General features: G+C 31.6%; 2 protein-coding genes across 8 annotated transcripts in view; both read left to right on the top strand.

Moving 5' to 3' along the window:
- The window catches only part of LOC127702076 (transient receptor potential cation channel subfamily M member-like 2), a 177100-nt gene that overhangs the window by 129250 nt on the left and 24404 nt on the right, over nucleotides 1-23446 (top strand). The gene's annotated exons all lie outside the window — the stretch shown is intronic.
- Nucleotides 1-23446, top strand: part of LOC127702078 (transient receptor potential cation channel subfamily M member 1-like) — a 43628-nt gene that overhangs the window by 16478 nt on the left and 3704 nt on the right. Inside the window, exons 9-17 of one of the 2 annotated variants that reach the window (XM_052206092.1) lie at nucleotides 3265-3300; nucleotides 7870-7977; nucleotides 9610-9725; nucleotides 12695-12811; nucleotides 13943-14002; nucleotides 14817-14982; nucleotides 18151-18204; nucleotides 19705-19794; nucleotides 22952-23050. In XM_052206092.1, coding sequence (XP_052062052.1) covers nucleotides 3265-3300; nucleotides 7870-7977; nucleotides 9610-9725; nucleotides 12695-12811; nucleotides 13943-14002; nucleotides 14817-14982; nucleotides 18151-18204; nucleotides 19705-19794; nucleotides 22952-23040 — 836 coding nt within the window. In that variant the 3' untranslated portion in view covers nucleotides 23041-23050. The remainder of the gene's footprint in view (nucleotides 1-3264; nucleotides 3301-7869; nucleotides 7978-9609; nucleotides 9726-12694; nucleotides 12812-13942; nucleotides 14003-14816; nucleotides 14983-18150; nucleotides 18205-19704; nucleotides 19795-22951; nucleotides 23051-23446) is intronic. The other variant, XM_052206093.1, reaches the window with a different exon arrangement.

The raw sequence follows: 23446 nt of genomic DNA, 5'->3' as shown, positions 1-23446 counted from the left end.
ATATTTTACCAAACACATGGATCAATCAACTTTTGTTTTTACAATAACTGGAGCAATTATGTTTGACCAACAACGATGATATTTTCAGTCATCTAACCGTTGTGTACAAAAAACTAAAAAGATCAAGTTGTAATGTATTTATTAAATAAGTTCCATTATCCTCACAGCAAACAAAAAAGAAAAAAAGATTTGCAAGTAGGGCTGTAACCTGTTCGTGTCTGGTAGGACAACGGTTTGTCGAGATAAACCAATAGCTGTCCGTGGCAGTCAATCATAAAATTAACAGTTGGAAACAAAAATTGAAAATAATATTAATATTTTAAACACCATTTGAATTGAACGACAAAAAACTAGTAAATACATTCTAAATCACGCATGCCGGATTATTCACTTACACAGAGTATCCTTTTGGGAGAACCCTTAATCCATTCCCTTTGTATAAGTACTGCCTGGAAAGGACAAAAAACGTGTTGCTACCTAAACTGTAAAATGTGATGGTATATTATCAAACATACAAGTGGTCAACTGCCTTTTTTATTATTGTTTTTGTCTGTAAATTTTTGTTTTGTTTTTATTTTTTATGTTTTTTTTTTTTTTAATAATAACACAAATGAATAGAATAATAATAATTAAAAACCAATTGTTGTCTGAACAAATGAAGGTCTTTCCACATCAATTTTCTAAATAACTGATAAGAATCTACTTCCGGTTTACTCAAAGTTACTTTTGGCATCCAATCAAAGGTTTCTTCATACTGATTTAATAAATATATGGTTTCTATATTCTTTTGCCTGAAATAAGGACAACTTCCGGTTTGGAAAATGTTACTTCCGGTCTCATATGACAGCTGTATATTACACTGATTCCAAGTATATGTGGTTAATATATACTTTTGCCTGTAAAAAGGGTGAAATTTGGCTACTTCCGATTAAGAAAATGTCACACTGATTCCAAAAATATATAGTTTAATATACTTATGTCTGTAATAAGGGAGATAATCAGCTACTTCCGGTTATAGAATGTCACTTCCGGTCTCAAATTATAGGATTATGTGTGCCGATTTAAAAAAAATATATGGTTTCTCGGTACTTTTCCATGAAATAAGTGCAAAAATGACTACTTCTGGTTCATTCAAGGTAATTTCCAGTTGACATTTTTCAAGGTTATATGTCACCCAACATTCTGTAAAAGACCTTATGGCTTTACCATGTACCAATCTGAAGTAAACATCAATTTATCTTAAAATAAACTACTTCAGGGGCAAAAACTGCTATAAGACGTCAATGGATTGTTTCAGACAGAAAAGTGGAAAGACTTAATAAATTCTTTCTTTTTAAAGAGGGTAAACCCAGTTAGTTACAACAAACTAATCTTCCCTGAGACCCTCACATACAAATTACAATACTATCAAAACAGATATTTACACATAGTTAATTTACAGTCAAGTAGTTCAATGTATTATTATTAACATTATAAGATATAAAACTGTTCAAGAGGTACATGTAGTAAAAAATAAAAAAATAAAATAAAAATGAAATAAAATATATACAAATCAAAATATTACAGTGTAGAAAACAGAATCTTATCAGGACTGTGTCAAGTACTTCTTGATACTTTGTTTAAAAGTTAAAGTTTTTTGGGCTTTACGCATTTTGTGTGGTAGTCGATTCCATAACACTGATCCAGAATTAACAAAAGATTTCTTAAACAGCTCAGCTTTTGGTTTAGGAACTATCAGTTTACCTTGAGTAACACCTCGCAAGGAGTAAGGATTATTTTCTGATTTCAGTTTAAACTTTTGAACTAGGTACATTGGTGCTTCCATACGCACACATTTATATAGAAGTAAATATTTGTGGTATTTAATTCTATTTTCAACTGTCATCCACCCAAGTTCTTTAAATAAGGGGGCTAGCGGGATAAAGGATCTGTATCTAAAATTAATATTGCTGCCCTTTTTGGAGTTTTAATATTCTTATTATCCCTTCATTTTTACAATCACCCTAAATAATACAGCAGTAGTCAATTAGGGGCAGAACATACCCATTGTAATATGTTTTCCTAGCACTTATGTCTAAAAATTTCTTTATGTTAGAAAGAAGGTATATTCTGGATGATATATTCGCACAAACATTTTTTTTTTCAAAATCAGAATTGATGGTATTTATTATTGTGACATTGATTTTAAATCATCAAAGTACAGTGCCTTATGACATTTGTTCAATATAAATACAAAATATACTTTCCCGTGTACTTGCAATGTTGTACCCGCATCTATCCAGTATTTTCACCAAATATGCACTCAGATAATTTAAACTATTGCGGGAGTCAGAGATACACATTAATGCCTTTAAAATATCAATATTTTATTATTCTGATTATTTTTTGGTCGAATTTGTGCTTATGCATCTTAAAGATCCAAATGTATTTGATTATACTATAATCCACTGTTTTGTGAAATATTTTCTTTATAAACGTTTATAAGGTGCATACTTTGTATCTTCATAATTTAGGATTTTTTGCACCTTATATACGTTTATAAAGAAAAAATTTCACAAAACAGTGGATTATAGCTTTCAAAGGTCATAGAAACAGGTTTAACAATACGAATATACGTACTTGGCCATTTTTTCCTTCTCTTATAAAGTGTCCCATTTTTTTAATGTTTAATTTTTACTGGATATCAGCCTGCGTGATATTTGAATTTGAAAACAATAAATAATATCAAATTGTTATGTATGTTGGTTAACGATTACATAGATTTGCCGTCAGTGTATGCTCTGACAACAGCACAATAGTAAAACTGAGACATGCTGACTGACCAAATTCGATTATACATATTTAATTAGATAAAAGAACTAGACAGTAGTGCGTCTTTGGTAAGAAGGTATAACATGGGCTGCATATATTTAATTAAACCTTAAAAGTTACGATCAAATTGTATTTTTTAGTAAATTTGCTATTATTTGCGATATTTGCGCGAAATTGAGTAACGCATATCTTGATTCATTGATATTGTTTTTAATATGCGAAGTCTTAGCCTCTTCTTTGAAAGAAAACATGGCCTATTGTATAAGCTATAAAGCAATACAAGAAACATGAAAATATTGCCCTAAAGGTTTAGTAAACAGGAAAATGTCAATACATTTATCTATCCGTCATTCTCAATTAACAATTGCATCTGCCGTGACGATAGCCGGTAATAGGGTGTAAAAAGTAGTGAAATGTTACACGATCTTTAAGTAATTTTTTTTTTTATTTTAGATGAGCTGTCCTGTGATTTTCCAGTAGCGAAACCTGGTAAGCGCATTTCGGAATAGCTATACCCTCTGTGGTGTTAGAACACTTTTCCAAAACAAATTAGAAGATACCGAATGAAATAAGATACAATATATGAATATTTTGAAAAACATGTATTGTCTGAATTGTTTGTAACTATAAATGAAGATAAAGACAAAGGTGTAAAGGCCACAAAAGCGGAAAAACTATACAATAACACAACGTTATTTGCCAATCGGCAGGATAGTTGAAAAAATGTCAGCTTACTATTTACAAAATGTTTTGGCGACTGCCCCGTTTTTTTTTTTTCTTTTTCTTATATAATCTTCTCGACTAAAGGTATATCTTCCATTAGTTACAAGGTTCTTTTTGAAAAATTGCTACCACTATGCAGTAAATTTCAAAAAGGCTGCATTTGTTTGCACCTGTCCTAAGTCAGGAATCTGATGTTCAGTAGTTGTTGTTTGTTGATGTGGTTCATAAGTGTTTCTCGTTTCTCGTTTTTTTATATAGACGTTGGTTTTCCCGTTTGAATGGTTTTACACTAGTAATTTTTGGGGCCCTTTATAGCTTACTGTTCGGTGTGAGTTAAGGCTCCGTGTTGAAGAGCGTACTTTGACCTATAATGGTTTACTTTATAAATTTTGACTTGGATGGAGAGTTGTCTCATTGGCACTCATACCACATCTTCTTATATCTTTTTTGCAGAGGAAATTTTCTTTTTCTTGGCGGTCCGCAAATTATTATATATCAATAAATCATAAGATATATTTTACCAAACACATGGATCAATCAACTTTTGTTTTTACAATAACTGGAGCAATTATGTTTGACCAACAACGATGATATTTTCAGTCATCTAACCGTTGTGTACAAAAAACTAAAAAGATCAAGTTGTAATGTATTTATTAAATAAGTTCCATTATCCTCACAGCAAACAAAAAAGAAAAAAAGATTTGCAAGTAGGGCTGTAACCTGTTCGTGTCTGGTAGGACAACGGTTTGTCGAGATAAACCAATAGCTGTCCGTGGCAGTCAATCATAAAATTAACAGTTGGAAACAAAAATTGAAAATAATATTAATATTTTAAACACCATTTGAATTGAACGACAAAAAACTAGTAAATACATTCTAAATCACGCATGCCGGATTATTCACTTACACAGAGTATCCTTTTGGGAGAACCCTTAATCCATTCCCTTTGTATAAGTACTGCCTGGAAAGGACAAAAAACGTGTTGCTACCTAAACTGTAAAATGTGATGGTATATTATCAAACATACAAGTGGTCAACTGCCTTTTTTATTAATGTTTTTGTCTGTAAATTTTTGTTTTGTTTTTATTTTTTATGTTTTTTTTTTTTAATAATAACACAAATGAATAGAATAATAATAATTAAAAACCAATTGTTGTCTGAACAAATGAAGGTCTTTCCACATCAATTTTCTAAATAACTGATAAGAATCTACTTCCGGTTTACTCAAAGTTACTTTTGGCATCCAATCAAAGGTTTCTTCATACTGATTCAATAAATATATGGTTTCTATATTCTTTTGCCTGAAATAAGGACAACTTCCGGTTTGGAAAATGTTACTTCCGGTCTCATATGACAGCTGTAAATTACACTGATTCCAAGTATATGTGGTTAATATATACTTTTGCCTGTAAAAAGGGTGAAATTTGGCTACTTCCGATTAAGAAAATGTCACACTGATTCCAAAAATATATAGTTTAATATACTTATGTCTGTAATAAGGGAGATAATCAGCTACTTCCGGTTATAGAATGTCACTTCCGGTCTCAAATTATAGGATTATGTGTGCCGATTTAAAAAAAATATATGGTTTCTCGGTACTTTTCCATGAAATAAGTGCAAAAATGACTACTTCTGGTTCATTCAAGGTAATTTCCAGTTGACATTTTTCAAGGTTATATGTCACCCAACATTTTGTAAAAGACCTTATGGCTTTACCATGTACCAATCTGAAGTAAACATCAATTTATCTTAAAATAAACTACTTCAGGGGCAAAAACTGCTATAAGACGTCAATGGATTGTTTCAGACAGAAAAGTGGAAAGACTTAATAAATTCTTTCTTTTTAAAGAGGGTAAACCCAGTTAGTTACAACAAACTAATCTTCCCTGAGACCCTCACATACAAATTACAATACTATCAAAACAGATATTTACACATAGTTAATTTACAGTCAAGTAGTTCAATGTATTATTATTAACATTATAAGATATAAAACTGTTCAAGAGGTACATGTAGTAAAAAATAAAAAAATAAAATAAAAATGAAATAAAATATATACAAATCAAAATATTACAGTGTAGAAAACAGAATCTTATCAGGACTGTGTCAAGTACTTCTTGATACTTTGTTTAAAAGTTAAAGTTTTTTGGGCTTTACGCATTTTGTGTGGTAGTCGATTCCATAACACTGATCCAGAATTAACAAAAGATTTCTTAAACAGCTCAGCTTTTGGTTTAGGAACTATCAGTTTACCTTGAGTAACACCTCGCAAGGAGTAAGGATTATTTTCTGATTTCAGTTTAAACTTTTGAACTAGGTACATTGGTGCTTCCATACGCACACATTTATATAGAAGTAAATATTTGTGGTATTTAATTCTATTTTCAACTGTCATCCACCCAAGTTCTTTAAATAAGGGGGCTAGCGGGATAAAGGATCTGTATCTAAAATTAATATTGCTGCCCTTTTTTGGAGTTTTAATATTCTTATTATCCCTTCATTTTTACAATCACCCTAAATAATACAGCAGTAGTCAATTAGGGGCAGAATATACCCATTGTAATATGTTTTCCTAGCACTTATGTCTAAAAATTTCTTTATGTTAGAAAGAAGGTATATTCTGGATGATATATTCGCACAAACTTGGTCAATTTGATTTCTCCAGCTAAGTGTGCTTTCAATTTTAACACCTAATAATTTTTCTCATGAAGAATTTTTTAATATTTTTGAATTTGTTATTTAGTTTGGTTGATAAGTCTGAATTGATAGTTTCTGTTTTGTTCCAGTAACCAAACATTTTGTTTTATTTGTATTGATGAACATGTTTTGTCGTTTTGCACCACTCTTCAACCCTGTATAAATCTTCTTGAACATCATCATGTATACTTTCTATGTTTTTCCCTGATTTATGAAGAGTGGTGTCATCAGCATATAGATCTGTTTCACAATTTTCAATGCATAAGGGAAGGCCATTTATAAAAACACAAGCAATAGAGGACCAAGTATAGAACCTTGGGGAACACCAAATTTTACATGTTGTTGTTCAGAATAAATACTACAAATGTGTACCTGCTGTGTTCTGTTATTTAGGTATGACTTGAAAAAAACTAACATTAACCTCACTAAATCCATAAATTTCAAGCTTTAAACAAAGAATGTCATGATCTACCAAATCAAAAGCTTTTTTAAAGTCTAATAAAATTGCCAGGTTTAAATTACCATCATTCATTTTTGCAACCATTTGTCAATGATATTGATAAGTGCAGTTTGACAAGAATGCTGCGGCCTGAAACCATATTGTGTAGGATGTAAAATTTTTAGTTTAGATAAGTATTTGTACATGTTATTAGAAACATGCCTTTCTATTAATTTTGATAAAGTTGAAAGAACAGATATAGGTCTGTAATTTGTTGCTAAAAGATTGTCACCATCCTTGTGGACTGTTGTTACCTTAGCATTCTTCAGTCAAGATGGTTATCATTAGTTACATAGTGTGCTAGTGACCTAATACGATATATATGGGATCAGTAAATGACATATGGGGTGAGAGCGAAGAAGCTTTCACCCCATATGTCATTTACTGAACCCATATATATCGTATTAGGTCACTAGCACACTATGTAACGAATTTATCTTACCGACTATCTTAACATATGGTATTTAGACTAGTGGCCTATCAAAGTGATCAAGTCTTCAATACCGTTAGTATTAAGAACCTACTTTCATTGGTCTATACAAAAACAAATGCCAAATGTGTTTTATGAATTCATTTCAATCGTTCATCATCAATTTCTTCGTCTGTTGAAACCTTTAAGATTATTCCTCTACACAGTGTTGTTTTTATAAAGGGACGTAACACCACCACTAACCATGTATTGAAGTAAGCCCCGCCTACTAACCCAATATGGAATATACACGGTCTCCACGCGGTTGCTTTTAACCAATCATATTTTTCGAAATGTATAGGAGGTAAGATAAATACCAGAATCTATTATTTTGTTAAATATATATGTGAGAGGTGATACAATAAAGGGGGCACTTAATCTTAGGATTTTGGTCCAATGTTATCCATACCAGATGATTTGTTTATATCAAGTTTTGTTAGCTCATTAAAAAGCTAATTCATGATGACTGGTGGTATAGAAAATGTTTCATTTTTATGCAATTTATTTTTAACAAATTTACCAAGATTACTGAAATCTGCTTTGTCTACAGTTGTATAACTTCCTTGCTCTCTTAGTTTTTCAGCACAGGAAGTGAAAATGTTATTATTGAACAATTATCAATAAATAAATCCCTATATTCATTCAAGAATATTATATATTTTTCTTGCAGACATGTACCAACTGCCAGAGGAACAACAACCAGATAATAAGCAGCAGCATGAAGAACATCGTACACCGAATACTGTCACATTAAACATAGTCAATGACGAGAAATTAAGTAAGTACAACAGTACCTTAATTATCAATAAGTATTAATTATCTTGACAGCCATGTATTAACAAACATCACGTTTACGCATGTTGAACGGAAGTCAATTTTATGTTTAGCATGTTTTTACCATTAATTTTTTAATGTTATTGCGTAAAACATTGCATTTTTTTCTTAAAAAGAAATCTGCACTGCTCCTTTGAATAATAATTTCATTAGTTTCACGTAACATGTGTACATGTATTATAGGAAGTAATTCGCCCTGAACATGCATGAAATATTTTCCGCAAAACTGTTAAAGCAACGAACGATCAATATAGGGAATAAACCTTTCCAAATCATCATTTTATGTAAGAGTTGAACCAGGAATTATTAAGAATTTTGAAACTTTTTCATATGAAATTGCCATTATTCTACCTGTTTTATATTGACTAGATTCGGTACCTTTTGAAATAGATATTAATCGTAACAAATTGACTGATCATTTGCTAAACTATTGAAAAGCAGATCATGCAAATTTAGGATAGTCAAAGATGTAATAAAGGTATCCCCCACTCTACTCCAGAGACATTTTTTATGTGTACCAGACACGGACAATAATGCCAGAGCTTTGCAAGACGGAAATAGTTTCCTTAATTTTCAGTTCTTTTCTTAATTTGTTCATTGCATTTGATTTTATGAAAACAATAACCGTATTTGTACTTACTGACCTTCTTGACTGTTAACTTGATTACCTATATCTTACTTTTTAAGCCTTCATGTAATTTGATGTTACCCTTGGACACTATCAGTCCACCAACAGAGGTATCGACATAGCAGTAAAAGCATTAATTGGTACCAGTTTTTCAGCACCAAACTACTTTTCAGATTTGTTCTTTGCGTAAATTCATTTGATTTCAGACATATAACATATGGTAATTCTAGGACTGTTCCACACATTCCAGGCAGTTCAGTGTGTATAGCTTTGCAGGGAAACATAACATCGATTTTAAATGACAAAGTTATATTATTAACGGTAACAATTTAAATGCACCAGATGCGCAATGCGACAATTAATGGCTCTTCAGTGATGCTCGAGGTCAAAATATTTGAATATCCTAAAATCTAATTCAAATGGTGAAGAGCGGATCAAACCAAAAAGGACATGAAGTATAACCAAATCCGGACAAGGAATCAGAGTTTTGCATGAAGGAGATATCTTCCTTAATTTAAATAATTTCAAAATTTTTATAACGCACATTTTAATCAAACAATATCCGTATTTTCATGCCAGTACCGATGAAATGGCTACTTGGCTGGTGATACTCTCGGGAAGAAAACGTCCACAGCAGAGGCATTGACCCAGTGATAGTAATAACATGAACGGTACCAATTTTAATGCACCAGATGCGCAATTCGACAGTTAATGTCTCTTCAGCGATGCTAGAGGCCAACATTTTTGAATATCCAAACATATATACAAATGTTGAAGAGCTGATCAAACCACAAAGGATATAAAGTATAGTCAAATCTGGACAAGGAATCAGGAGATATACTTCTTGATTTAAAATTATTTTGCAATTTTTATAATGTTCAGCAAATTTTAATCAAAACTATATCCGTATTTTCATTCCATTTAATCTATTTATCACATGTATTGTAGATATTCAAAGTTTGATGAAAAGCTATCAATTGTCACTTTCGCCTGGATCCCTGTCTTTGTACTTTTACATCGCATATCAGTTCATACAGGAAAAGAACTACGAGAACAAGGAGAAGGTAAGAAAAATAAAAAAGTTAATAAATTTCTAATATTTACTTCCATATTTTGTTTAACTACTGCTTTTAGAAGGTTGGCAGTTAGAAACCGTAGATCACAATGGATACCACAATGATATAAATTATTCAGATATTTATATAAAAAGTAAAATAACATGAATACCGAACTCAAAGGAAAATTTAAAACGGAAAGTCCGTTATCAAATGGCAAAATCAAAAGCTCAAACACTTCAAACGAATGGAAAACAACTGTCATAATTTTGACTTCGTACTTAACCTCTCACTTGTATGATAGTTAGATAGAATCCCATTACATTGACAACAATTTGTGAACAAATCAAATAGACATAGGTAAAAATTTCAAAAATTGGGGTATAGCAGTCAACATTGTGTTATAATCTAAATCAGTATAAAAACAAATAACTATTCCAACAAAGAAAAACAAAATGGAATATAGACATTCTATAGGCAAAGTACATATTCAAAAATGAACGACAAGAATACAAAAATGACCATAGCACAATAACACAATGGCGGGATGTATAAATACCTAGCCACGACAAAAGTATGTAACAAAAATGGACTAAACAGTAAAGGTTAAAAATATATAAAGACAAATGAAAAGAACATTATAACACGTAATAAAATTGATAAACAAGGTCAGTACCCAGAATCTATACTTCAATACTATCATTTATTATTTGTGAAGTTGATACGGAATGTTTATCAACAAGTTCTTGGTATCTTCCGATGATTTTTTTAGAAAAAGGACTAGACGTTCTTTGACATAACCCTGGTTCATTAACTTTCTGCTCAGACCCTGGTGGCGTGCGTTTTATAAAGTCTGAGTAGCAGCTGCAAGCTCTTGAATACCGAATGAGTTGGAAAATGTATATCCTATATGCAGGTGAAGTTGGTATATTGCTACTAAGGTGGGGAAAATTTATAATTTCAAAATTAAAATCCTCTCGTTTGTCATAGATTCTGATACTGAGGTAAATTCGAGGTATAAGTCGAAATATGAGGCGGAGGAAGTCGTGTCTGTTGTTTCTTTAATTTCTAGTTCTGGAGGATGTTAAGGGAACCCAATCAGACAAGTTTTGATTGTTATTGAAAAGAACATCATCAATATATCTAAATGTGAAATTAAATGATCTGGCTTCTTTAAACTTTTTTTTTTAAGTGCCTGAAGGAGCTCCGACTCAGATGAAAATAAGAAGAGGTCGACTAGGAGAGGCGCATAGTTCGTTCCCATAGGAACCTCGACAATTTGTTGAAAAAAGTCTACCTCCAAATTCAACAAATATATTGTTAACAAGAAACTTCAGCATACTCTGTGTATCATGTTTTACATTTTTGCTTTCTATTTACAAAATATGCCGTAGTGTATCCCAAAGCAATAGTGTATGCTGCCATATTTTTATATTGAAAAGCATTGTTTATTATTTGTTTTAGATTATTTTTCAATTTCACATGGGGAATGGTGGTTAACGGGGTTGAAAAATCTAAAGTTTTGATAGAAGAGAAAGATCGAGATTTAAAGTTATCCAGAAGTTCTATAGAGTTTTTTAGAATCCACATATGGTTAATACCACTACGCGAGTAAATTGTTTCAGAGTATTTCTGAAGACCCTCTTTCACTGCGGACAGAATTTGGTCAATCTAATGGACAATTCCTTTGTAGAACATGTAGATCAGCCGGCAAAATACCGTTTTTGTACGTAAAATTCGTGTGTAGAAACCTCATCAAAAGCTATGCAAAAGGTAAAAATCACAAAACCAAAGGCGTACAGATAACATCAGTTCATATGAACAATATCAAAGTGCCATATATCTGCTAACTCTTTCGTCATAAAGAAATACTTGTTTGTTTTATGATGAAAACAAAATAATCGTCCCATTTCATCGGTAACAGTCGTGTCTATCCTTCATCCTGAAAAACGTTTTTCAATTTCAAAATTTCACATTCGATAAAGTTTTAGGTTTATAAAATTTACATGACAAATGGATGATGAATTTAATCATCTTTTTGGGATAGACAAGAGTCAACTGGCAATCCCATATTGTGTGATGTCGTATCACTTGGTATAACTTATTAACGTATATTATAGGAGCAAATCGACAGGTGTCACGTGTGAAACAGGATTAACTGACCCTTCAAAGCACCTAACATCCACACCAGTTTCTTTGGTGGGGTTCTTGTTGTCTATGTTGGTTTTTTTTTTTGAAGACTTGTTTTTCTTTTGGTGTTTTTTTTTTTTTTTTTTCGTTTTCCTGTTTTCTCTCCATAGCGTTGTCAGTTTGTCTTCGACAAGTGAGTTCGAGTACCCCTTTGTTCTCTTCCGCCGCTCTTTTTAATCACATGACAAACAAGGAATGAAAGATTTTTTTATGCTCTAATAACATATCTTTTTTAGATAACTACCTACATGTTAATGCCGTCGGTATCTTTAAACAATATATTTTCTTTTTACTACATATGGGTCAAGATGCGCAATTCATTCCAGGTAGGTGGTAATGGTAGCCTTTTCGTCAATTCCTTCGATCATATCGTATACGCGGATATGTATGATGGCTCGTTTCAAAGCTGATACATTTACACATATGTGGTGAAATTTTTGGGGTACGAAGCATGATTCTTTTTCCGTAATTTAGCACATCCCGAAAAGCCTTTTATGATGCGGCTCTTCGAGGTAAAAAGAAAATCCCCTTTTTCACACAATAAGTTCTTTAAAAATTTAGTTCTTTGCATACACCATAGGTTTCACATCTTTATTCTATGGTCCTCTGTTCTCCAAATCAGTCATTTTTTTAAAATTCAAACATGTCCAATATCACTGCACAGATTTTTGTTTAGGCACTACTTTTGAGTTCCTCTATTTGAGGTGCTTTATGGATATTAACCCATATAGTGTCATACCACTAAAATTTACATCTCTTAATAAAACCAACTATCCTTCTCTATTAAGGATTTGCAGTTACTCTTATTGGAAGCTATTATAGCAGATCGTGTGGATTACGTGTCAGCAATGCTACAGAATGGAGTCGAATTCAATTATAATCACTTTGAAACATTATATAATGAGGTAAGTATAGTTACCGTCAGCTATCATTACAAACTATGGAAAGTGAACCGAGACGGTTAAACAATAACTTGTACTGTCATCTACAGAGCCTAAACAATGTGATTACATGTCATGGGATTTTACTCAATTTTCGAATCACAATCAAAATGCTACAAGAAAAAAGTCAACGACAACAACATTCATGATGAAATTTCGTGAAATGATTAAACGGGTTTTTCGAGTACTCCCTTCTCAAATGATATGATGAAGCAATGCATTTACTGAACGATCTTTTAAAAAAAAACCACTCTGTTCGCAATTAATGGGAATATACATTTTCCTGTTCAATTTTTTTAATTGTCTATAAATTATAGTACATAAATAGTCACACGTCTAGAGTTTATCTTCCTTTTCTGAAACATGTAATCAGTTTAACACTTTATTTAGATATTTGTCACGTCAAGAAACAGTATGCTTTTTATTTTGACCGAGGGAAAATTCTGTTTGGAAGAAGCCATTTGAACTGATTAAACATAAATATATTATACGATACATGTTTGATCTATATAACTTTACAAATATAAAATAAGGAGATGTAATATAATTGCAAATGACACAATTATCAATATTATTTGATCAACCAGAATCCAAATGACTTTATCAACTAGAGTCCAATTGACTTTATCAATCAAAGTCCAATTGACTTGATCAATCAGAGTCCAAATGACGTGGATATAAGAAACTAACTATTGGAAAGGATGTAATAATACTAAGGAGTTACGGTATGCTTGCCAATGCGACAACTATCAAGCAATCGTCCTACGGAACAACTAAATGTTTAGGTCACAAAACTGCCATCACCAATGAACACAACTTTTACCCTATAGTAACCTATTAAAGGTATAATAAAGTAACAGGCACACATCTGCGATAAGGGATAACAGATCATGATTTTATATTGCAGTTTTGTTCAGAATATCTTTGTGTATTTCGAGTTCTTTTAACCTTTTAGCAACCTCCAACCCTTTTTCATCAAACAATTACAATTTTAAAGTCTTAAAAATTAAATGGATATATATCTTCTTGTGCAAAAATAAATGATAAATGTATAAAGGTTAAAGTGACTTCCTTCATAATGCTATTTCATTGTAGACATTAAAATGTGAAAACTGCCGAGCAAAGGACTGTCGCAAAATTCACTCCATACACCACGTAAGTAATTTTTCATGTACACGTCACTTCCAAAATATCAGGGTTGGAAACGTGACCAAACATAACCCATTCTACTTGATAATTATTTTCAAACTCACAATAGTGTTTGCTTCCTCAGAGTATATTTAATTTGTAAGTACTTTATGTAATTTATAAAGACTTATTTCATTTACATTTAATCCTGTCAAAGCATCTTATTGCCACTAAATCCCGTATATTAATATTAAGAATCCAAATAACAGTTCAGTAGGTCATGTTATTTGTCCCAATGTTATAAATATTTTTTTGAAACAATAATAACGTACCTCAAGTCTATAAAACATGGAATATTTAATCGTTTTTATTTGAATGTCAAACTTTTATATTCATTTTTGGAATTTATAGACAAGCGGAATATTGTACGAATATTGACGAAAACTAAATGATATATGGTTTTATTTATATATGATTGTGGTTTTTTTCTATATTTCCTAAGAAATTGAATTTCCTCCAACTTGAGATTTTTCTCTTCCAACTTGACTTTCCTCGATTGTAACTCGATATTTCGTACTTGCAATATCACTTCCAAGTTGACATTCTCACTTCCATTCGATGAGAGACCATAATAAACCTTTTGTAATAAAATGCATAATTCCTACCAATGTTTTTAGAGTAAATACACATTTACATATTTCACAAAATGAGCATCCCTCCCTCTGTATGTTTAAAACAAACAAAGACGTACTTTCTGGTGTGAAACCAAGTATCATATTTGTAATTGTAAGTAATTATTCTTGGGGGAATAATTAAAATTATTGATTGTGTTTTTATACAGAGAATAAGTGCTGGCGTTTGTGAACAAATCTGGTGTACATGCAAAGAAAAAAAGAAAGGTAATACAGGCAACGGATCTACAAATTGCAAAAGACATGGCACGAGAGAACGAACAATCTGCGACAGCGGACGGCTTATGTGTCAACAGTTACTCAATTATGCCACAAGTAAGAATATATGTATAACAATATATTAAAAGACAGTACGATTGTTCAAATGAGTTTCAAAAATGTTCTGATTAAGAGGCGTCGAAACATTTTCAAGGGAGATAACTGTTAACGCGATAATAAATGATTTATAGTCCGTTACGAGATTTGTTTATGATTACTTGGAAATAAAAAAATTTATTACACAATCAAATTTTAAAAACATTTTTGTACATACATTGTACTTGTAGAATGAATAATTTTCGTTGTTTACAAATTAATGAAACCGTCAACAGACATTGTCTTATTTGCTGTTCTCTGTTTGATTCAGTACATTTTTATTTTTATAGGAGACGTCGTTAAACTATTCCTAAAGTTGGAAAGTGAAGTTCCCTTAACATATAAGACGATCATTTACATATACATTGACATTTTTATGAATAAATTTAAGAACGTTCTCTAAAATAAGCACAGTAACACGCATTTATTTATTTGATTGTAAGTTTTTAAACTGCACAATGAGCAAAAATTTGATAATATTATATAAGAGAAATGACAAAACCGTTGAATGAAACGAATGGCAAACTATAATGTTATATTCATTTTTACAAAAAAAATTATATTGTTATGCTATCGTTCCGGAGAAATATCTGTTTGAACTTCATTAAACGTCTAAAATATGATTCAAAAAACCATTTCAGGCAAAACATAAAAATATTAAATAAAACATTTCAGCAATCAAACTTGTTGGATACAAAGCAACAAAAATCGCACTAAAGTTCAGTCTTCACAACTTTATAGATTTAACAAAATGTAAACCGCGTCTTTTGTAATAAAGGTTCTAATTATCGATTTTTTTATTTGCTTTATGTTATATTCGAAAGAGCAATAACTTAAATATCAAAAGTTTCGTCAAACGATTTTTAAGCAAGGAAACAATCAGAGATGGCCGGGGTCATAGATTTACAATACTATTCATGTTTCACTTATTTTTCAAAATTTATTCCGTAGCTTTTGAAATATTTCAATATTAAATGCAACTGACGGACATGAAGTAAAATATACTTTCGTGTTTCAAATATTTTTTAGGTAGTTTGAATCTTTGTTCTTTTAAAGTTGTCAATTTTGATTTTTTTAAATGTAGATAAAAAATAAATTTCATGCGGCATTTTGCATTTGCTCCGATCTGCATTTCACTTGCACCGATTGTGTACAGGTAAATTACAGGTGAATGGTATTTTTTATTTATCATTATAAACCTCTATCGTTAGCCAGTTGTACATATAGTATGAATTGTCAATTCTAATATGACGTCCTATTATCGTCAACCAGTATAATCACAATATATTTACCTTGCGCGCAAACGCAGTAATACACAAAAACGGCTGTACCGCGTTACGACCAACTTATTTATACTACCAGATATTCTCAATTTTCTACATCAAAACCCCAAGTTTACGTAGGCCAAGATTCAGATACAATATATTTATCTCCATTCTACAGCAAAATAAACAAATCAGTCCATTTCAATTTATTTTTCATGGTATAATTTTATAAAACGAAAATTCCGCGAAATGATGTTATTGTCTTGGCATGGCAACGAAACAAGATGACGTCACAAGTATGTTTTCGTAAAAAAAAATTAAATGTAAATACCATGCGTTTTAAAGCTTCTTGTACGCCTCAGAACGAATAAAATTACATTGGAAGAAAATATATAAGTGAAAAATGCGATTAAAAAAATTAATCATTGAAATATATGATATTACTAATATTATCAAAATTGGGTAAAGCGGAACAACCAAAACAATATCGTAAGTATAGGGCTTTCACGGTTAACAAAATTACCTAAATTTTCTCCTATTAGAATCGAAATAATTCATGGCAGCCGTAGATTTGTTTTCATTTAACCATGGGTTGGGCATATATATTTCTATTTTACCCCTCGCTAGCGCTCAGGGTAAAATAATCGAATATATTCGTCCTTACGACGCTCTCTGTAAACAGCCAAATCCTTAGGCTCGACATGGCTTTCCTTCATTCCCTTTAAAAGACGAAAACCAAAAAAATATTTCAATAAATCAAAACTCAGTAAGAATTTTAACATGTTTAAAGTTTTATGACCAAACTATTTACTGTGGGACAATTTAACGATATGTAGCTGCATGCATAGCTAATGGCTTGTATTGAAAGAACATAAATGTAGCAAAGCAAGTAAGTAAGTTAGTAATTAAAACTTTATTTCAATTCGGCATGTAATGAAACAGTCAAACATAAGCTCTCAAAAGCTTTTTACCGAATATAAAAACATAATACATTAGAAAACATAATACATTAGAAGCAAATGTCGCATAGGCTCAAAATACAAAAATGCTTACCTGTAACTCAGTTCTAACTATCTCTGATGGCCTGCTAGATACATCTCCAGACTTTTTCCTTGTTCGTACCAGGAGTTCTTTTGCCTCTGTCTTATGGTCATATGCCACATGGTTATGATCGTTCTGTGTTTTGACAATAGTCAGACCATCAGAATCCGTGGTGACTCTGGCTTTACACGACTTGATGGTACATCGGTAAGCTCTCTTATTATGTTCCAGGACACTGACCTGTCGATATGTATGGTAATTGATGATCAAAGAATTGACTCTTCGGCTTGTTTCAGTGTGCAATATGCCCATTGTGTCACAACGAAGTTTCCGAACAATATGAACCAAAATTAACTTAAACCTAAATGAACACCGTTTGTATCCAGAGTTTACCAATATACCTTCTAGGTATAGTACATGTACATGTATTTACTCACTCGTGTTAAAATGCAAATGCAAATAGGAGCAAATATAGAATCGGCGCTAGTGATAAAAAAATCAAATAGGCGCTAATGAAAGAATCAAATCGGCGCAAATGAAAGATCGAAAATATTTAAAATCGGCGCAAATGTCATACGCCCATTTTATGATCCCAAAATTTATACTTCATATTCAATTAATTACAGTCTGATAACATAAGATTGCCATTTCCAAGTTTTCTTCGGTTCAAAACATTTTATTGTCTGGCTTCAAGCAAAATTTAAACACAAACAACAAGATTAAGATTGAAATATGATTACCGACTTACTTCTCTAAACGGTTTAAAAAAGCTAAATCTCAAAATACATAAGTGATGATCTTTGACAATTACATTTATCAACAGTAACAAGTGAAAGCAGGCCTTACAAAGTACATCCAACGACAGGTGACGATGAAGGTATCAATATAAATAGTTTAGTGATTTACCGCACTCTTCAACTGTTTCGTGCCGAATACAAAAAAGTTGATATATTTTTTACATTGACCTAATAGTGTTTTTATACTATGTATAGTTATGAAAATGTTAACATAAAAAAACGTATTTTGCATCCTTAAACGAACCCCAAAAAGTGACTCGACAGAAATTTACATTGCACAAAATATCACTTTGTTGCTGTTTTGGCAGATAAAGACAGCATAACTTGTTTTAGCTGCATGATTAAGTAATTTGAAAATACAAAAAAAACTCTAATCCTTTGAACACGTATACATTAAAAAGAAGTTTACTCACATAGTTCATGAAGTGAGAAAAAAAACCTTAATAAAGATACCATGCTTATAATTTTGGTACACCAGACGCGCGTTTCGTCTACACAATATTAATTAGTGGCACTCGAATCAAAACAGTTTAAATATGCAGTTGAAGGTCATTGTAAACCAAAATATTCTGAGAAATTGTACCAAATACGAGTAAGGCTGTCTTTTCCTTCGGCATTTTATAAATCATAAAATTAACTCATGTAAACATTTAAAGTCGTTATAATAGACATATAGACTTTTCGAAATTCCAACACGAGTATACTTATTGCTGGAATCTTTGTCCGGACCTTATAAAGTGTTATTTTCCTGACGATATTGAATATAAACAATCATTGATTTTTTTTATAACTGCTGCTTGAGCCCATTGGTCAGCACTCCTGCAACCTGAAAGCATGGTAGTAACAAAGGATTTCTGTAATATTGCATATCAGTTCGTGGAAGGACAAAATTGGCAATGCTCGTCGTATAAAACGTTGAGTAGCATTTTATTTAACACGATCATGATATGTTTGATCGTTTACAAGACATATAGATTCTACCACCGCATCAAATGTAATTCGATATTTCTCTACTCGAGACAGTTAAATTTACTACTTTAAATCGCGAGGCTCGCGTAGCGTTTTAAATATTTAGAATTCGACTGTTGAGAGAGGGGAAATATTGTTTTGCACGAGATTTGGTGGTAGAAACTATTTCTCTAATGATTTCTAGACGCTATACGGGTAAAATTCATCCTCCTTTTGCAATGATCTGCAAAAACATGTGTTCTTCCGATGTGACGCTTTAGGCATGGTCGCCTTCTTTTTCTCGTCGTCACAATGGGAAATTCAGAAGGACGGACGACATTTGACGTCATTTTTGAATTTGACCAATGGAGAACTGTGATCGAACGAACCAAACATTGATTAAACAAAAATAATTAGCAGGTCACGAAAATATAGATTGGCTAAGAATTAGGGAACATTAGCATAACATTTGATTGTAAATCTAATGTTTTGTGATTGGATGATATCTGTATTATAGTATTAAACACAAATAAATATTTTTAAATGTTTGCGATTTCGAACAGCGGTATACTACTGTTGCCTTTATGTACTTATATATTTACGATAAAAGAGTTAACATAATCATTTTGCAGGTTACTTTCATGATCTGTTAGCATGGGCTTTGTTCACTAACAGAGTAGAGATAGCAGGAGTATTTTGGTCAAAATGCAAAAATCAATTACGTAAGTGATATATGCTTATGAATGAAAGAAAATATTGGATACGGTACCAAATCAAGTCATAATAAAAAAAATATAGCTTTGAGATCAATATACAGGGTCTTCAGAAATACAATATACAAAAAAAAACAATACGTAACACTCTATACCGTCCCCGAGTATAAAAAATGTATCGATGAATTTACAGACTTTATTGAAATACTATCAATATATAAAAATAGTAAAGGAAAACACTGAAATTTAACTGAAGACGACCAGTGATGTTGGATAGGCAGTTTGGTCTTCGCTAAACTTACCTGACTATCGATATATGAAGTAACAAAAAATACATAAACGAACAGTAATTAAAATCAGTGTAGAAAAAAACCTAGTAAATCTATAAGATCACATGTGGAATATAATTCAATTATATGGCTTCACAGTAATACAAATAACTAAAATAAATCAAGAGGTCAATATGCAGTCTTCAATATTAGATAGGTGCTTAAACAACGTCTTAAGCATGTTAAGGGCATACGATACAGTTTTGATCCCATAATGAAATTTTGATGAAAATTTGCAAATAGGCTATTTTTACGTGCTTAAATCAAATATGTAATAAAAAATATACCTTCATGTGCTACTTTTTGAGTAAAATGAGGTCGAAATTTTAGATATTTACTCAAAATTCGGATTTGTGGACGTATTTTTCCTTCCGACAGAAATGCATAACTTTTTTGTTTTAAAAGATAAACACGAGCTGTTTTTTGTTAAATTATTTTGTAATTTCTCTTATATAAGTATCCTATAAGTTTATGAATTTTTTTGTTTGGAAATAACTAAAATTTATCAAATGTTCATGAATGTAGAAAAAAACGTAATTTTTTGCTGTATATTTATCAAATTTTAAAAAATTGCATTATTGACTTTTTCATGAAAATTGGTACAAATAATCTTCATACGTAATCAAACCGAATGTCATTTTAAAAAAGAGGAGTCCATGAACTCGTTTAAAAGTTAAATCAGTCGAAAAATGCATCTTTTCCCGATATGTCACAGTTTGACGTCGCGAAAATAACATTTTACGTTAGCAACGTCATTACCTCCCCTGTAACTGTATCTTATGCCCTTAACCAAAAATGTTATCTATGATATATCAGTATTACGTCGTAAGCTTTGACAAAAAATAATTGCTTTTACTTGTTTTTTTTTTTTTGTACTTTAAGGATATAGACTTAGTTGACATGTAGTTGTTTAAATTTGCTTCATTTATGTTTTGTATTGTTGTCTCATTGGAAGTCATATTAAACGTAAATCTCCTTACTGATAAGGTTTACAAACAAAATTGACTTATCAAAGCACGAACTATCGACTTAATGTGGATTTTTCATTTAAATGAGATTTTCCTTATCTCAAATTTGTAATGATAGCAAAAGCTTTCGAAAAGGGGTAAAGATACCAAGGGTGTAATCAAAACCCATAAGTCGAACAAAAACTAATATCATCACGACCATAGAAAAAAAGACGAAAAGATTCACGAAAAGACAGTCCACACTACACTTCATAGAACATTAGAGATCGACCAATAAGAACTCTACAAAAACTAGTTTGAAGTGCTGAAAAAGGGTAAGCAAATCCATAATCACTAGTCTGGTGCTCATAGGAAACAAATATTTGGTGATAAGTTACATTCGAATATTCCGCGACCGTGACAAAAAAGAGGACTATGACAGGTGGATATTGACATGGATGACTGAAACACTTATATTCTATAACGGTATACCAAATTATGATTGCATCTCTAAAGAATGAAAAGTATACCAGTAACATTTTACATATATATTTATATGAAATTAAACTAGAATTGTAACTAGATGTTCTCTATCGACAAGAAGTTGAAAAAATGAAACGATCATAGACTATCATTACTGGTAAAAGGAAATACATTTTAATTTTAAACGTACAAAAATAAGGTATACAAAAAAAGAGCTGGTCAAAGGTGCAACCACCATTTAATAAGGGAAAATACCAAAATGGTGAAAAACACATACTAAAATGATAAAGAAATTAAGGCCCAATATTTCAACATTTAAGACCATTTTCAGTGGTTGATGAACAAAAAATAAACACACCACTATTTGAAATGCACTGGTCACACTTTCCTTGCAGATCATTTTGTGTACAAAAGATATATCTTATGTATTATTGTCATTTTGTTTATTTTCTTTGGTTACATCTTCTGACATCAGACTCGGACTTCTCTTGAACTGAATTTTAATGTGCGTATTGTTATGCGTTTACTTTTCTACATTGGCTAGATGTATAGGGGGAGGGTTGAGATCTCATAAACATGTTTAACCCCGCCGCATTTTTGCGCCTGTCCCAAGTCAGGAGCCTCTAGCCTTTGTTAGTCTTGTATTATTTTTAATTTTAGTTTCTTGTGTACAATTTGGAGTTTAGTATGGCGTTCATTATCACTGAACTAGTATATATATTTGTTTAGGGGCCAGCTGAAGGACGCCTCCGGGTGCGGGAATTTCTCGCTGCATTGAAGACCTGTTGGTGACCTTCTGCTGTTGTCTGTTCTATGGCTGGGTTGTTGTCTCTTTGACACATTCCCCATTTCCATTCTCAATTTTATCGTTGTTCAAATAAATTGTCGCGTAAATTAATACATCTGACCGTTTAACACAGAATGGCATAAGGGAACTCTGGAAACCACTACATATTGGTTTTTAAAATTGAGGTTTAAGGTTTTAAATGAATGTATTTTGAAGCTTAAATGGTTCCGAAAGATACGTGGTTTTTTCATTTGTTGTTATTGACTTTGAACAAGCTTTCAGATAACAGCAGATACTCTAACTACTTTGTGTCAATCTGACGAGTCAAGCATTTTTTCAACTGATTTTTATTTTAGTTTCCTACTTGTTTGTGCTATTATATCACTCTCCTATGTTAGCGAGAGGGTTAGGCGCAACCAAACATGTTGAACCCCACCACATTCTGTATCCTGCCTTTACCTCAGTTGTTATCGTATGTTGGTTTTGTTCTTTACATAAGTCAGACTGTTAGTTTTATCGTTTGCATTGTTTATATTTTCATGTCGGGGCCTTTAATAGCTTATCATGCGGTATGGTATGGATCATTACAGGATATAATATATTATTTAATGGCATTACAGTTACAGCAGTTATGGCTAGTAGTATGCTGAAAATATGGCAAATAATGCAACATCAGCGAAGGACAGACAGCTTTACCAAGAACTTCTAAGCCATTCAAGGTTGTTGTAATGTTTTTTTTAATGTATGACGACAAAATTAACCTTAATTTATATTTTCCTCTATGTCTGGAAATGCTATTCAAAGATTCATATAAATAATCATGTTATAGTCATTTTGTTTGAATTTGAAACACTGTAAAAAATTATGAACTTAAACACTGTCTTGTTCACTCCTTCTGTCTTTAATTTTTAGTGTGTTGCATGTTATCTAAATACGGATTGCCAGCACCTTAAGGACTACTTTTCGTAAAACAACAAATATAGACAAGCAAAAAAGAATACACAATTTTAAGAATAAAACAGTGATACAACGCACTATCAAGAGTTAATTCATTTAAGCAAACTTCTAAACAGCCAATCAGTGCTTCCACTTTTGAAATAAAAATCCATACAGTG

The sequence above is a fragment of the Mytilus californianus genome, unplaced genomic scaffold (genome assembly GCF_021869535.1).
Source record: "Mytilus californianus isolate M0D057914Y unplaced genomic scaffold, xbMytCali1.0.p SCAF_5, whole genome shotgun sequence".
NCBI classification, from domain to species: domain Eukaryota; kingdom Metazoa; phylum Mollusca; class Bivalvia; order Mytilida; family Mytilidae; genus Mytilus; species Mytilus californianus.
Note: the sequence above shows the minus strand (reverse complement) of the source record. Positions and strands in the feature narration are given on the sequence as shown.